At 41.4% G+C, this 16,885-nt stretch overlaps 1 protein-coding gene across 3 annotated transcripts in view; it reads right to left on the bottom strand.

Annotated features, from left to right (window-relative positions):
- HERC2 (HECT and RLD domain containing E3 ubiquitin protein ligase 2) overlaps positions 1 to 14,356 on the bottom strand; it is a 108,597-nt gene extending 94,241 nt beyond the window's left edge. For 2 of the 3 annotated variants that reach the window (XM_064646222.1, XM_064646223.1), the window contains exons 1-3: positions 14,248 to 14,356; positions 13,353 to 13,455; positions 3,795 to 3,909 (exon numbers count right to left, since the gene is read on the bottom strand). In XM_064646222.1, the coding sequence (XP_064502292.1) occupies positions 3,795 to 3,909; positions 13,353 to 13,424 (187 nt within the window). In that variant the 5' untranslated portion in view covers positions 13,425 to 13,455; positions 14,248 to 14,356. The remainder of the gene's footprint in view (positions 1 to 3,794; positions 3,910 to 13,352; positions 13,456 to 14,247) is intronic. The other variant, XM_064646224.1, reaches the window with a different exon arrangement.
- Positions 14,357 to 16,885: the final 2,529 nt, after the last annotated feature.

Below are 16,885 nucleotides of genomic sequence, written 5' to 3'. Positions count from 1 at the left end.
CAAACTGACCGTCACTTTTTCTGCTTCTGATTCACTACCGCCTAACAGAATCAAATACACAATCTGACACTGACCAAAAATAGCCTTGATTAGCTCTTTCTTCTTAAAGCTCCAGTCTAGTAAGCAAGACTGTTGCATTTTACAATCCTGTAGGGCCCAGCACAGTGGTGCTTATGAAGGCTAACTTCACTATAACAGAATTCACACATTGATGCTAAGCATTAAGAGCCTGAAAAAGCTCTTATTTAAAGTTCTAAATTACTGCAGCATTTCGAGTAGTAGATGTTTTAGAAGTACCTATGTAGAAGAACATACACTCTCCAGTTGTGGAAAGGAACAGGTGTGACCTGTGCCATGTGGTACCCACGCTTAACTCCTGTAGAAGCAAGGGCAAGGGGAAGGTGGGGTTTTCATCTTTGTTACTCACATCCAATTCTATCTTAACTTGCACTAAAATAAACTAAATTAATTTTTCTCAAGACTATTTTACCCACAACAGTAACTGGTAAGTGATTTCCTTGGCTTTATCTCAATCCCCCAGCTTTTCCTATTTGAAGTCCTATTGAGGAAGGGCAGCAAGTGAGGACCTGGAAGGGTGGGCAGCTGGTTAAGGTCAACCCATCGCAATACAGTACTGGAAACAAGTGGCAGTCTGCCTTCAACAACATCACCACCACCACTATGGATATAAGAAAGCTTTCAAAAGCCTGATTGCAGCTCGGATGCTTTAAGGTAACATAAAAGACTTTACTGTATAAAGTAAACTGTCAGAAATTCTGTATTTTTAAGTAACAGTATCCTACAGCCTTTAACACCTTATACCTTTTTTATCCTTTGAAGTCACACATACATACATACAGCATTTTTTAAAAAATCACATCATTATCAGAACAAATGTCCCCATGTGGATGAACACGTGAAGTCACAGAAGACTGACTTACCTAACACTTGTTTTTTTACTTTACACTGCTCTCTAGATTTTGCCTCAGAAGTGACAGACTGCAATTTCCTACTTGATATTTCAGTGATTCCCCTGAAAACTAAAACCTATTATACTATGACACATTTCTATAAGCTTTCTCAGAATTATTGAAAACAGTACAGCACCATAACTAACAAAAGTATCAATTCAACTGCAGCTACTTAGCTATAAAGTCAATAGAAGAATAGTTTTCTCTCAAAGACCAGCACAGGTACAACTCTAAAAACAAGGTGTAAGTATCTGGCACAAAAATATGAATTAATCAATTTCACTGGTAAAGTAGTTATTTACTTTATTATAGTCTTCCTTATTATAGATGTTATCTTCTCGCTACATGAAAGCAGTGTGTGTGGAGTTGTTATACTACGACCATCACAACTCCTCTCTCATGAGCTTTCAGTGAACAGGAAAGCATTTTCCATAGTCCACTTAGGGGGTGATCCTTCCCTTCACTGCATCAAGTTTACAAGGCCTTTTAGTAATACACACGGAACTGGCCAATCCAAAGAAAAAAGAAGTATTACACTACCTTACCTCCACTCATTTCATGAGAAACTATTGTAGTAGCCTTTCTGATAAGATCAGCTGTATTTTTGTCCAGCGTCAGCAATAATATTCAAAAAGGCCAGTAGCAGAAGACAGACAAAAGATTTCTAACTCTGAAACAGCTAGGAGCATAACTGTAGTCCTTACTACAACACGCAGCCACTCATAACCTACAAAGCTTGTACTCTTGATAAAAATAACACAGAATTAACTCTCCTCTCATAAACTATTACAGCTTCTTTCCTGTAGGAATAACTTCCTCTAGTCAAAAACACATTCCTCTCCCTCCTATTTTTAAAGAAGATATACTATAGTTACAAAAAAATTGTCTACAAAAGGAATTGAGCATAACTGGTCTGAAATACCATGTCTATCCAACAGTACAGTTCAGGAAGTAACAGATGCTGAAATAATAGTTCACTGATACCAAAGGCAGTATTTCCACCCTTCTCATTTATTTGGGGGTCTTATAAATTACTGACAAAACTTATCTCACCATTTGGTAAATCCATTTCAGCCAGATTAAGAAACAAATCTTTTCTTTTTTTGAACAATTTAATTTCCTCTTCAGTAAGGAGTCAAAAAAGCACCATAATATGAAGATGGAAAAAAAGGCAAGAGCAGAATCCCTCCATTCTGGCATAGCCCATCACAAAACAAAATCCACCTCTACCAAAGTAATCTTTCTAAATGGATGTATTTCTTTGCCATTTGCAGGAGTTGCAATGTTTGAACCGCTCTCAAGTACACTGGAAGGCACACACACACAGAAAAAAGCACTACATTCTCAGTCAGATTGTGGACAGGTTTTAGGTGACCTTTCAGTTACTTTATGAAGATTGTAAACAGTATTTGAAATAGCAGTATCGGCTTTATCCCATTCCTCAACCCACTTCCTTTAAACAAAGGCTTCAGCTGTAAACACACCAAGCATACCAAACAAAAAGACACTGCCAAGCTGTAGTGGGTTTCTGTGGCTGGGTTTTGGTAGCAAGGGGGGGGGGCTACAGGGGTGGCTTCTGTTAGAAGCTGCTAGAAGCTTCCCCTGTCCCATGGAGCCAATGCCAGCCAGCTCCAGGATGGACTTCCTGCCACTGGCCAAGGCCAAGCCAATTAGGAGTGATAGTAATGCCTCTGTGATAACATATTTAAGAACAGAAGATTGTTGCACAGAAGAAATTCCAGCCAGGGAAGAGCAGAGTGAGAACACGGGAATAACAACACAGACACCAAGGTCAGTGCAGAAGGAGGGGCAGGAGGTGCTCCAGACTCCAGAGCTGAGGCCCTGCAGCCCCTGGTGCAGACCATGGTGGAGCAGCTGTGCCCCTGCAGCCCATGGAGGAGCCCATGCTGGAGCAGGTGGATGCATGAAGGAGGCTGTGACCCCATTGGAGGCCCAAGATGGAGCAGGGTCCTGCCGGAGACCTGCAGCCCGTGGAGAGGGAAGCCCACGCTGGAGCAGGTTTTTCCCGGGCAGGACTTGTGGTCCCTGGGGGGGACCCACACCACTACAGCTCATTCACGAAGGACTGCACCCCATGGAGAAGTGACCCATGGGACAGCAGTTCGGGAAGAACTGTTGCCCAAGGGATGGACTCATGCCAGAGAGGTCCATCAAGGACTGTCTCCTGTGGGAGGGACCCCACAGGAGCAGGGGAAGGACTCCTCTCCCTGAGCAGCGGCAGAACAACAACTGACTGTAACCCCCATTCCCCGTCCCCCTGCACCACTGGGGGGTAGGAGAGAGAACATGGAAAGAAGGAGGCATGGGGGTAAGGTGGTTTTTAAAACTTTTATTTCTCACTCTTTGGCTCTGACCCTGTTAATAATAAATATAAGTACTATCCCCACTTTGAGTCTTATTTTGCCTGTGAAGGTAATCAGTCACTGACCTCTCCCAGCTCTTATCTCTACTCATGAATTCTTAGCTGTTTTTTTGATCTCCCCTCTTTCCAGTTGCAGAGGGAGAGTGAGAGAGCAGCTTTAGTGGTATCTGGCCACGGTCAACCCACTACACAAGCCTCTCTCATAATAACATGCCTAATTATGAAGTTAAATTTCAGAAGGCTGGAACAGATTTAAGCCTTCATTTGAAGTACACTTTTAAGAAATCACTTTCAATTGTATTTCATTCAAAACATGAACACCTGCAAATCATATAGACAGGTGATGATAAACCAAAGTTCTGTCACAGTATGGAGTTTGAAGTCCAATTTCATCATCACAAGAAAAAAATTAATAAATAAAAAAAAATTAAAATGCATACCTTTTCTTGGAGGTAGTTCACCACTTTGTATTAATTCTGTTCCAGGATATACAATCTCCCCATCTTTTACCATTTCATTCCACAAGCCACATAGTCCATCTCGTGTAAAAGCAAGCTGTTAAAAATAATACATTATATATAGTTACACACAACAATTTTCTCTCAAGGCAACTCAAACTAACATTTAAAACACATCTGATTTTATATTTTGTCTCAGAAGAAAGAAAACACACATATCACCTCACTAGAATGTTTATTGTGTCTGTGTGTACGATTGGGATTTAAATGATTTCCAGGATCTCTCATTCTCTAGCTATGCTATTTTCAGATTAAAAGTGTGTGAAACAGATAGGCTCAAAGACAGTAAAATTAACTTTCTTTTGGTGACAAATTCTCATCAAAAGCATGGATTTGGTCACTCAGAACTATCCACACATTCAATAGCGGGTGGGGGCAAAGGCACAGGGTCTCATTTTTCCCTTCAGGAAGAGTTATTCGAAGTCAAGCTGCGTAAAGTCACAAAACAGAGAAGTATAAAGTCAACAGCCCCCTCACCAAACCAGCAACTGAAAAGCAAGGTATCTTAACCAGAACATATGATGACATCAAGGCACTGATTAATAAATTAATTTAACCAGTTCAAACTGGGTCTCTCACAGCCCCTCCTTCTTCCCTCCAACTGCTACAATGCCTCCTCTATGATGCAGAACCAGATTATGGAACTGATCAAGACTAAAATCAGCTGCACATGGTAGAAGAGCGAAGAGCTGCCTCAGCCCAGGTCAGTTCCCAATAAGCTTTGTGTTCAAGAGGACAAATACTCGCAATAGAATAAACGGCAGGACTCTGGTAGCTGGAACCGCTCACAAAAGCACTGGCTGTAACACAAGTCTCCTGATGATTTAGTAATTTGGATCTCCCTTGGAGAATTCTAATGACCAGGATAACTTCTCTTCTATGGATGTTGTTCTCTGCTTCATAAAATGCTGCAAAACAGGTATCAACATCCCTAGGGAATTCGAGGCTATAACTTGCAACAGTAAGGGAGGAGAGCAATACATGAAATTGAAAAACAGAGTATTTTTGCATACCAAAGTCGTGAGTGAATACACTACAAAAAAAAAAACAACCCTGCTGAATACTTATTCAGAAGCATCTTTGTGTTATGTAACTACTATTCAAATCCAAAGCTGAGAAGTAATACACAGATGCTGCTTACACAACTGCCGTAAAATATTTACCATTACACACAGAACTCCACTTATCTTTAGGAAATAGCTCAAAATAAAATCTATTTTATTGATTATAAAGATTAAAAGTTTTAAGAGACACAATCACCAGCAGGAAAGACATTTGCTAATCCAGTTTATCTCAGTTAACATGAAGAATTAAAGTCAAGTTGCATGCTTTGTAACACACTAAATGACCATAGTAGTTTCTTGACTTCATATTGCATACTTCAGAAATTCACTCAAACAGACATTGATAATTTAGTAGTTTTTCTTTCAGCGTAAAATGTAGGCTGACATTGTACATATCTGTCACTTACTATGCCCTGATCTCAGAGATATAAGAGGGGAAAAAAATGATGCAGTGTGAGCTAGACATTATTCAACTTATGTGTGATTAATCAACTGTGTAGCACTAGAATTATAGTGACCATGCTTTATGGAAAGGCACAGTCCCTGTTCTTCAGGGCTTGACAGCATAAAGATCTTTTGCAAAGATTTGTGTTTTGCTAAAAGCTTCACATTTGGCTTAATTTAAAAAAAAAAATTGAAATAATCTTATAGTTCATTTCAACAATGAAAAAAAACATTCACCATTAAGTGATTTTCTTGCATTGTTCTCAGTCTAGAAATATTTCAACAATATATGGGTTCTCCTTCTTCAGATGTGGTCTTTAGAGGGGCACCTAAGGAATTCATTTATCATAATTTTTTTCTTGTGAAAATAGCAAAACACAACTGTTTCATTAATTTTGGCTCATATGTGATAGATTAAAAAAAGAAAACTTTTGCCTGTTAAATGCTAACCTATGCTAAAATACAAGCTTGAAAAACAGCAAGTGAGGCAACCCTCCAGATGGGTTGCATAATAAGCTACAGTTTTCAAAAACTACAGTTCTTTCTCTAATAAATTGTCTTTTCACACATTTTCTTTTACATTCAGATCACCTTGGTATGGAAACGATTCTCACAGTTTATAATCTAAAGGCCTACAGGTTTTAAATTCAAGCACTGTTTTATTTCAGAAAATTTACTACTTTGAAAGCATTCCTGCAAAGTAGAATCGAGAACTGTTTTCTCCACTTTAACCTCTAATCCTTTTACACAGCAAAAAGTTCACTCAACTCTTTCACACAACTAAAAACTGGAAAAGTAAACAAAATTTCTTCTGCCTTGGGTTTGGTGTTCAAATTCTTATCAAAGTAATTTTCTTGGTATGTTGCATAAAGATAGGGGAACCACCAAGACTACAGGTCACAGAGAGTTCCACCTCCTTCTCCAAATACTTCGTGTGGAAGCTTATCCCATAAGCAGCCTTCAGATAAACAATTTTGCCTTTACTCAGGTTGTAGTTAACATTTTGTCAGCAGTATGTGTGTTGGGGGAAGGGAAAAAGGAGACATGTTTGAAAGTAAAGGAACACTGGACTGATTTTGTAGCAATAATCAAGGGAACCAACTGAAAGGATCACTAAGAAACAGTTCTTACAACCAATTCATCTGTTATAACTGAGGACAACTTAATAATCTACTCAACATTCAGCAAATAGATGCTATATGCTATACATGATAGTCAAAAATGAAAGAAAAGACTGAGTTCTAAAGTGATAAATTATTTAAGCAATTTTATTTTCATGATCTCAAAAATACATAATCATAAGATTCACCACTCTCTTGAGAGAACTATGTCATTTAACCTACAGAAATGGGGAGGCCAGAGGCTCATGCTGGCATCCAGAGGGACCTCAACAAGCTGGAGAAATGGGCTGAGAAGAACCTCATCAAGCTGAACAACAAGTGTGGAGTCCCACACCTGGGGAGAAACTGCCCCAGGCACCAGTACAGGCTGGAGGTAACTCAGGTGGAAAATGGCTTTGCAGACTAGACCCCAAGGGTCCTGGCGGGGACTGAGTTGAACATGAGCCACCAATGGGCCCTTGCCACAAAGAAGGTTAATGGGTATCATGGGCTGCATTAGGAAGAGTATTACCAGCAGATTTGGGGAGGTGATCCTTCCCCTCTGCTCAGCACTGGTGAGGCCACACCTGGAGTGCTGGATCTAGTGCTGGGCTCCTTAGTGTGAGAAAACATGGACATACAGAAGGGAGTGCAACAAAAGGCCACAAAGATGATTAAGGGCACAGAACATCTTTCTCATGAGAAAAGGCAGAGACAGCTGAGACTGTTTAGGCTTGAGAAGTCTTATGGGGAAAAAAACTCATCAATATATACAAACATCTGAAGGGAAGGTGTAAACAAAAGGGAGCTAGGCTTTGCCCAGTGGCACCCAGTGACAAGGACCTGTGGGAGTGGGCATACGCTGAAACACAGGAGGTTCCCTCTGACCACCAGGAAACACTTTCACATTGTGAGGGTGACCAAGCACTGGCACAGAGGGCCCAGGGAGGTTGTTTTAATATCCTGGAGATAGTCAAAAGACATTAGGACCTGGTCCTGGGCAATGGGCTCTAGGTGGCCCTGCTTGAGCAGGGGAGTTAGGCCAGCTGACCTACCGAAGTCCCTTCCAACCTCAACCATTTGTGATCCTATGAAACTAGCAGTTAAAGATAACAGTAAGTCAAATGTATGGTAGAAAACTCGAATATCAGCTTTGACTACATAATCCTGCTTTTCTTTCTTTCTACAGTATTTTTTCTTTCTACAGTATTTTATGACTATCTTAGGCAAAACAAGTATATATTACTTTCTTTTTTTGCTCTCATCGATACCTCTTGCATTCAGTAATTTGTAAGGAGTCTATCAACACATCCAAGCAGTCAGAGAGAACTAGAAATTTGTTCAGAACAAATTTAGAAAGTATCTCTCTGCCTTCTATTTTGCACTATCTTCCACTAAATTCTTTATTTAAAGTTCACAAGGTAATCCGCGGTGAAATGGAAGAGACAAAAAAACGCATCTGGTGTCTTCACTGTTTCTGACATACTTGAGTTGCAAGCACAAGAGCAGCAATCTGTGTTTTGTAAAGTCTAACACTCACTAGATTGCTTGATTTATGTGGACATCTTTCCCTCTAATACCTTAGTAACTTTATTTGTGAATGTTTAAAGGGATGAACTTGACAAACTCAGTAAGCTAACAAATTAAAAATAATTAAGTTTCACCGAACTTTTGCAACTGGCAACAGTACCAGAGATGTACTTTATGTAAATCTCTCTCTTAAGTCCCTGCTTGCCCTACCACCTACACACTGGACAAGAGCAGTTCTATGCTCCATTACTACTACCCATTGCCTTGCAACTTTAGCCCATGTTCCTAATCCTCCTACTCATTCCCCATGCTCAAAATCTCCCTCATCCTTCCCATGGCATCTGTTGACCTCCTCTCAATCCCCATCTCCTATGCACCTCACTTTCACAAACCCCAAGCCTCTTCCACCATGTTGCACTTTCTCATTCCCAGAGCACATCTTGATCTCTGCACTTGAAAGCCATGTATCTCACCAAATCCATACTTCCCACACAGACCTAAGGCTCAGCCCTAGTTATCCCAAACCAAAAAGGTAAGGCCCTAAGTAGACTTTAAAGTGAATTTCTACTGTAAACTGGGCAGCCCCCACTCTAATCTTTTGTTAATCTCATCTCTGCACTTAAACAGTAATTTATTCTGTCTAGTACAGCATTTGATTAAGTCCAAGGGGTATCTAGTTTGGCTGCTGGCATATGCTGCTGCCATTCTCCAGCAGGGCTGGCAGTGAAATTCCTGTCCATTCCCATCAACTCTAGACAATAAGACACCGGCATCGAAATGGTATTTTAAAGAGTCCATTAAAAAACATTTCTCTTTAGAAATATAATAAAATTAAAAACAGCCCTGTAATAGCAAAGAAAATCACAGAACAGTATGTCCTTTCCCAAGTCTTTCGTTTTTGCTTTTTTGAATCCATTCAACTCATGCTTCCTTTTTCATTGTTGTCTTTGTCCGTATTGTGTCCTAGCTTCCTTCCTTCCCTGCTGAATGAAGCATGTCCTGAAACCACAGCTGCTTATCACACCTATGCAAAGCACAGTGAACCATCATTAGATCTAAACATACTGCTCCAAAGCTCTGACAGCAAAGACAGAAAAGTTCAGCAGCCCCACATTTCTTCAATGGATTTGAGGGTTAAACTAGAAAAGTCCCCATAGTAAGTCTGCTGGTCTTCCAGTTCAAAGAGTAGGATTTTCATAAAAATCAAAATGCTGAATGTAATTTTGAAGGGAAAGTAACAAGATTTCAAACCAACACAATTCTTAAAGGTGGATTTTTCATCTTAAAAAGCTCACTTTCATCATGGCAAAAGATGATGATAGAAATAGTCTGCCAACAATGAACTCAATGAAAACTGATGAAAATGCATCATGTTCCACTTGTAGACAGCTCTTGCACCTTCACTGTTGCCTAAAGTTTTTCTCCACACTACAGGAAAATGAAAGGTTTTCCCTCTAATTCCTGCTAGTAAGCACAATAGTTCTCCACAGGATCCAGAATAAGCAGCCTAATTAAACACCATTTGAACACACACATGCATCCCCTTAGCTCACAGCAATTCTAGTTTTCAGTTATTCATCCATCACTAATTAAAGGTCTCTGCATAAGATTCTAAATTAGTACAGTACATCTATTTAATCAGAATTATTTTAAGCACAGTTTGATTCTACAAATTGAGTATCTAGGTTTAAATAAACAACTTTAACCTCCCCTCTTTAAAATAAAAGGATGTCTTCCTTAGAAACAGTCATTAAAACAAAATCTCCTATTTCACACAGATTTTGCTATAAATATGATGGTTTCTACTAGAAATAGTCATAATTAGGTAGGTGTTTTTAAATGTATTAATTCAAATCTAAATAAATAAAACAGAAATTGAAATTATATGCTGACTTTCCTAGTGATGTTAAACATGACACATGATAAAGTGACCTGTAGTAAAATCCCCCTGTTTTATGACTTCATAGGATTATTTTATTAAGAGTGATGTTATACACACATATATTGATATACATCATCGGAGGCCGGATTACATATTGTACTACTGATGTTATCTTATATTCAGCTGATTTAATTTTTCAGCTGCTGTAACAGTTTGTGGTTTTTTCAGACAACACGGGACATCTTATTTTGCTCCACCAGGAAATTTAGAATTTCTAGTAAAACAATTGTTTCTAAGCATTTCAAAATTATACTAGTAACTGTAAATCATACAATCACAGGTCAAAAATCACAAAGTTAATAAAATGACACAGAATAGTCACAGGATAGGGTGGGTCTGGGTCTTTGTAGAGTATTTTGGCTTCCTATAACAGTATTATTTAGTTTCAGATAAATTAATATAAGCAAAAAGCGTATTGTCAAGATACACTTCTATTAACATTTTGCACCACTTCAGTAAATCCTGCAGGCCAGAGGCTCACTGCAACTACAAAAGGCCTTGCACCTTTAACATTCTCTTAAGAACAGTAATAACATGCTGCCTTTGTTTCTTAGCAGTAACATCCCAAAACTGAGTAAGAACATTTAAATTTGGCCCGGACACCAGCTGCAACAGTGACGCACACAGGTGATTAAACACAATCCATGCTACAATCCACGTATCATTCTTTCCTTATTATATTAATACCACTATATTATAGACTTATTAATGCACATAGTACTAGAATATAGTGTATTACATTGTTAATGCAACAGCATCTTCAACTGAAACAAAAAGGAATACAATGATTTTCAGAGACATTTCACTGGCTTAATCCACAATAACTGCCAGTGAAGTCGAAAGAGCAAACTGTCCAGCAGCAGTGACAAAGAAAAAGGGTAAGTCAGACTTTGGAGACCACCAGGCCACCAAGTGAAACATTTTACTTCCAATTCTAGATATACGCCCCAAATCTTGCTACAGCAAAGGTTAGTTTTAAAGACTTTGTATGTCTCCTAAGTATAATTCTGTTTCTCCAAGAACTTTCACCTACTCATTCTTGGAATGATTTACAGTGAAAAGTTAAAAAAGCTGCAAACTGAAGAGTTTCAGGGTCCCATTCTGAACAATAATTTGTAGTCATTTAGTGTGTCTTCTTCAAACCCCTCATAGTACTGTGTTCATCTTTCCAACTCCTGCTGACAGTCTCTTGAACACCAGTAAGGCCCTTCTATGGTTGAGATGGCAAAAACATGAATGGTAGGAGATCTGCATATTCAGTACACATTGAACTCAAAGAATTAAGAGACAGGATTTATACCTATTAAAAAAATTCACATGCAGCTCGGTCATGCTAGTCAACTAGTAGCTAAAATAGCCAATCACATAATAGAAAAATTCTCCAGAGCCCAAAACCCTTGACAGAAGACATCTGCCATTTAATACATTAAAAAGATGCAATTCAAGGCTCACATGCAGATTTTTCAAAATACCAAATACATACATCCAAGTAAGAGTTCTGTGATAAGGACCTGTGTAATACCAAAAAACAGTTAATCTACTAAGAAAATTATATTATACCCAGGCAGCCTGGGTAGTCTTCAGATTCCAGAAAAGTGATGTTTGTGTCCAGCAGATTACAAACAATTACTGTTATTTCATTAATCTCATTATTTTGATTACAGCTTGATTAGAAGAAAACAAAGGGAGTACCCTGACAATTAGAGTCTAACTTGTAATTACTCATAAAGAACTCTTACAAGTTAGAGCATTTATTCATAGAACTGTGTTACAAATTAAGACTTTTATTATTAAAATGCATTATTACAACACATTAACTACAGTCTCATTAAAAACAAATATTTCATTGCATTTATACACACAGCCAAAAATAACTGTTAGAAGTTTGAATGACAATTGAAAAAGTTTACATGACAAAGGGATGCAGAAAAAAGATACTATGAATAAGAGGAAAAATCTGACAAATCACATGAATAGTCACATTTTTCACCCCATATAATACAGAAGAAAAACAGGCAACACATAGTCAGCAGCTGTTACAAACAAAGGTTGTCACTTTTTCAACTAAAATTTTCCTGTATTCAACAATCATTGAAGCAATATATTTGTAATCTAGAAGCTACCCTCTTGGAAACAAAAAAATATTTCCATATTTCTTAATAAGCTTATCTCCAAAACATCTTTTACTGTGCTTATTTACCAGATTAGACAAAACATCTGACTTTAGATCAAAACTTTTACTTTTGTAAGAACAGAAGATGAAAATAGAACCAATCTAGCCAAATCAAGAGCAAGCCCTGTCATTTTATAGCATTTACATACAAGACCTAGTAAATAATGTAACCTCTTAGGCTATATCTGTCACTTCTTATTCCAATTTAGCTTCTTTGATGTAAAATACTGGAGAAAGACTGCTTTCAAATCACAACTGCATGGGGAAAAATCCTTGTCTAACCACATGAACAGCTCAACTCAACCGTTCAGACTATCAGCACATATCTGGGATAAAGTCACAAAGACAGAATTTTTGAGAAATTTTCAGTAGCATTATTAAGGAATAACACTGGCTGGCACATCCCAACAAGAATTTCAGAGTTTTGAGCAGGAACTTGCACAGTTATTCAACGTAAGAGATCTATATGCAACATCTGGGGAAAGGAAGATAAGGAGACAAGGACTTAATCTAGTTACTCATTTCATCTAAAACAAATATAACTGACCCAAACCACTCTATTTCTCTGTATTTTCCACTTGTCAAACCTGATTTTGGAAAACATGATGGTATTCTCCTCCCTTATGCAAGTTGTATGACACAATGAACAGATCATCTTCTAAGACAAAAGAAAACTTTCACCAAACACTGGTACATTTCAAAGACCACTTCCATTTCAGCCACATATCTTTGACAAAAAATTAACTCCCTTCAAAAAGGAGCAAATTCAAAAGGATGCCTCTACCCATCATATAAACAGAGCTACAGTTAAAGCTAATTTGAATTCTTGAAAACGTAAATTAGATTTCCATCACCTTTCGCTTCAGTTCTCCCGTGCATTAAAGCTGCTATGCAGGCAAGACATTTAGCAACAGCCTAAATGAAGAATTTATAGTTCTAGCAGAAATGCCACATACTTAACTAAGGGTTTTGACACTGTGCAAAGATAACATACATATGTAGCCCAGCTTGTTTCAAAGCAGAAGGGACTGAACTGACAGTGATCTATTTGCAGCTCAAAATAAGTTCTTCAAAATGTTTCTTCAAAACCAGCTTTAAACCTGTGTAGTCAGAAAACCCCATACACTAACTCAAGAGCAATCTTCTATTCGTCAGCTTCTCAGACTAAAAGCATCCTTGATCTGCACCTGAAAGGTCACGATGCAATACGACCATCAAACTTCTTACCTGCAAGTCTGTCTTCAACCATTTGGAGTCAAATCTTGCTTGAGCAGACAGACAAAAAGAATCAGAAGACATGTTTCCTTCTTCAGCCCTCTCTCCAGGCTGGCTGAGCAGCCCAACCGGCCACAGAATAAGGGGGGGAAAAAAAAAACAATCTAGCACATGAAGTAAACCACACAAGGTTATTTTTGTCCAGACTAGGATGGCTTCCACTTGATCTTTAAAAATGTATCATGAAGAAGGACCTCCCTCGCTTACATCCCCTGAATTCGCACGGGGAGAGGAACACGCATTAAGAACACTATCTGAACCCAGAAAAAAGCCTTCACTTCCCTTCCCTATCACACCCGTGGGAAGAAAGCCTCCCTTCTGCTGCACTGAGCCACACCAGAGGCCTTAACGCTGCCCCTCAGCCCCGTAAGTGGTGCATGAAATAAATAATTGATCGCAGATTACGCAAGCCGCAGGCCAACATAAAGCGATTATCAGGGTCACCCGCACCCCCTCCTCCCCGCTGGCAGCCCAGGCCCGGGGGCTGCCCCTCTCCGGGAGCATCCCATCCCAAACCACCCCCTGCGCTCACGTCCCGCTATCACCGCCCCTGACGGGCCAGCCGCTGCTTTCCCCCACCTCGGCCAGCCCGGGGAGGGGGCGGCGGGGCGGGGGTCGCCGGGAACTCGAGCGGGAGGAGCGGGGAAAGCCCCGCCCGGGCAGGGGTCGCCGCACACGGCGCGGGGGCCGCTCCTCCCCTTCCCTCCCCTCCTGGGATGCGGAGCGGAGGCCGCTCTCCCCGCGCCGCCCGCCCGCCCACCACCGCTCCGCGGGGCGGGGGCACTGCCGCCCTCTCCTCCCCGCTCCCCGCCGAGCCCGGCCGAGCTGTCGGGGCTCTCACACTCACCGGGCAGCTGCGGCGATGGCGATGGCGACGGCTCCTCGCGTCGCTACACCGCCGCCCGCTCGGCCCCGGGTAATCCTCGCCCCTCCTTCCCTCGCCCGCCCGCCCCCCACCCCTCCGCCGGCGGAGCCGCTCGCCGATCCCTCCTTCGCTACTGGAGACGGGCTAAGCTCGGCTCCTGGTACGCCCGCGGAGCGCTCTACCAATCGGGAGAGCAGCGGGAGGCGGGACATCCTGTCCCGCAGCGGGGAGGGGAGGGGAACGGGGCAGGGGCGGGCGGAGCTGCGCCGGTAATAACGGAGACGAAAACCTACTCGTAGCTGGAATGCTATAAGAGATTAAACAAACAAACAAAACACACAAAAAAGACGTTTTGGGTTGCTTAAGTAATTGAGGGGCCATCTGCAAACTGTACTGTTGACTGTTGATTTCTCAAAGAAGGAAGCTTTCAAGTAGGTCAGAGGAGTAAGGTCATTAACGAGGAGTAGCTCGGAGGCAAACAAAATGACAGAATCACAGAATGGGTAAGGTTGGAAGGGACCACAGTGGGGCATCTGGTCCAACCTCCCTGCTCAAGCAGGGTCATCCTAGAGCACATGACACAGGATTCTCTTTCTCTCTCTCTCTGGAGACATTCAAAACCCACCTTGACGTGTTCCTGTGTAACCTTCTCTAGGTGACCCTGCCTTGGCAGGGTGGTTGGACTAGATGATCACTAGAGGTCTCTTCCAACCCTTCCAATTCTGTGATTCTGTGATTCTGTGTCCAGATGGTTCTTGAATATCTCCAGGGAGGGAGAATTCACTGCCTCTGTGGGTGATCTGTTCCAGTGCTCGACAACCCACACAGTAAAGAAATTCTTCCTCATATTCAGGTGGAACTCCTGTGCACCAGTTTCTGCCCATTTCCTCTTGTCCTATTGCTTGGCAAATCCAAGAAGAGCCCGGCTCCATCCTCTTGGCACCCTCCCTTCAGATACTTATATCTGTTGATGATCTTCCCTCTCAGTTGTCTCTTCTTGAGAGACAACACAGCACTCTCAATCCAGCCTCAGAGGGTTGAGTAGAGGGGCAGGATCACCTCACTCAACCTGCTGGCAATTCTCTTCCTGGTGTACCCCAGGATACCATTGGCCTTGGCTCCAAGGACACCATTGGCCTTGGCTCCAAGGACACATTGCTGGCTCAGAGATAGCTTTGTTGTCCAGCAGGAACCCCAGGTCTTTCTCCATGGATCTGCTTTCTAGCAGGTCAGCCTGTACAGGTGCCAGGGGTTATTCTTCCTCAGGTGCAGGACCCTGCACTTGCCTTTGTTGAATTTTAGACAGTTCTCTACCCATCTCTCCAATCTGTTGAGGTCCTTCTGAAGGGCTGCACAGTACTCTGAGGTATTGGCCCCTTCTCCCAGCTTTGTATTGTCAGCAGACTTGCAGAGGAAGCATCTGCCCCTTCGTCCAAGTCACTGATTAATAAATTAAGCAATACTGAGCCCAACATTGAACCTTGGGGGACACTACTAATGACAGGCCTCCAACCATGCCACTGGGATGCCCTCTGGGATCTGCCAGTTCTCAGTCAACTTCACTTTCCACTCATTCTGGACACAGGACACAATTCCTGAGTTTGCCTATGAGGATGATGCAAGAGACAGTGCTGAAAGCCTTGTTGAAGTCAAGGTAGACAACAACCACTGTCCTCCCCTCATCCATCCAGGTAGTTGTTTCATCATAGAAGGCAATCAGGTTGGTCAAGCATGATTTACCTTTAGTGAATCCATGGTGACTACTCCTGATCTCCCATTTGTCATCCATGTGGATAGAGATGACCTCCAGAATGAGATGCTCTATCACCTTTCCAGGGATTGAGGTGAGTCTGACTGGCCAGTAGTTCCATGGGTCCTCCTTCTTGTCCATTTTGAAGACCAGTGTGACATTTCCTTTCTTCCAGTCCTCAGGCACCTCTCCTGATTGCCATGACCTTTCAAAGATGATTGTGAGCTGATGTGCCAGCTCCCTCAGCACTTGTGGATGCATCCCCTCAGGGCCCATGGATTTGTGGATGTCAAGATTGCCTAAGTGTTCTCTAACTCAATCCTCCTTGAGCAAGGGTAGGTCTTCCTTCCAACACTCCTTTGCCCTGGTCCTTTATCCTTCCAACATTCCTGATCTCTGGGGCCAGAGATTCTTGAGGGCTGATTTTGTCAGTGAAAACCAATGCAAAGAAGGCATTCTGTAACTCTGCCTTCTTTGCATCTTCTGTTATCAGGGAAAGAGTAGAGGCTGGAAACAGTAAAGTGATGCCACTACTTGTGAAGGAAGGATTCTGGGAAATAAAGCAGGGACTTGCTAATAGCAGGCAGTGACAGGAATTTGGAGGCAAATGCTGATTGATTACCTGAGGGAGAAACTGTTCTGAGGCAAATAATCATCCTTCAGCATAACTTTGTTGGGGATGTATATCAGTAGCTTGAAATTCAAATTAAACAAAAGTCAAGCTTCTCACAATACTTAGACTTCTGTTCTCTTGCTGCTAAGGAATTAGGAATGTAGGAGCAAGACTTGGCAGATGGGACCATTATTGGTTTTGGCCAACATGAAGCCACAGACTGAATGTCAATGAAATGCTAACAGAACTGAGACCAT

This window comes from Pseudopipra pipra, chromosome 2, assembly GCF_036250125.1.
Source record: "Pseudopipra pipra isolate bDixPip1 chromosome 2, bDixPip1.hap1, whole genome shotgun sequence".
NCBI classification, from domain to species: Eukaryota; Metazoa; Chordata; class Aves; order Passeriformes; family Pipridae; genus Pseudopipra; species Pseudopipra pipra.
Note: the sequence above shows the minus strand (reverse complement) of the source record. Positions and strands in the feature narration are given on the sequence as shown.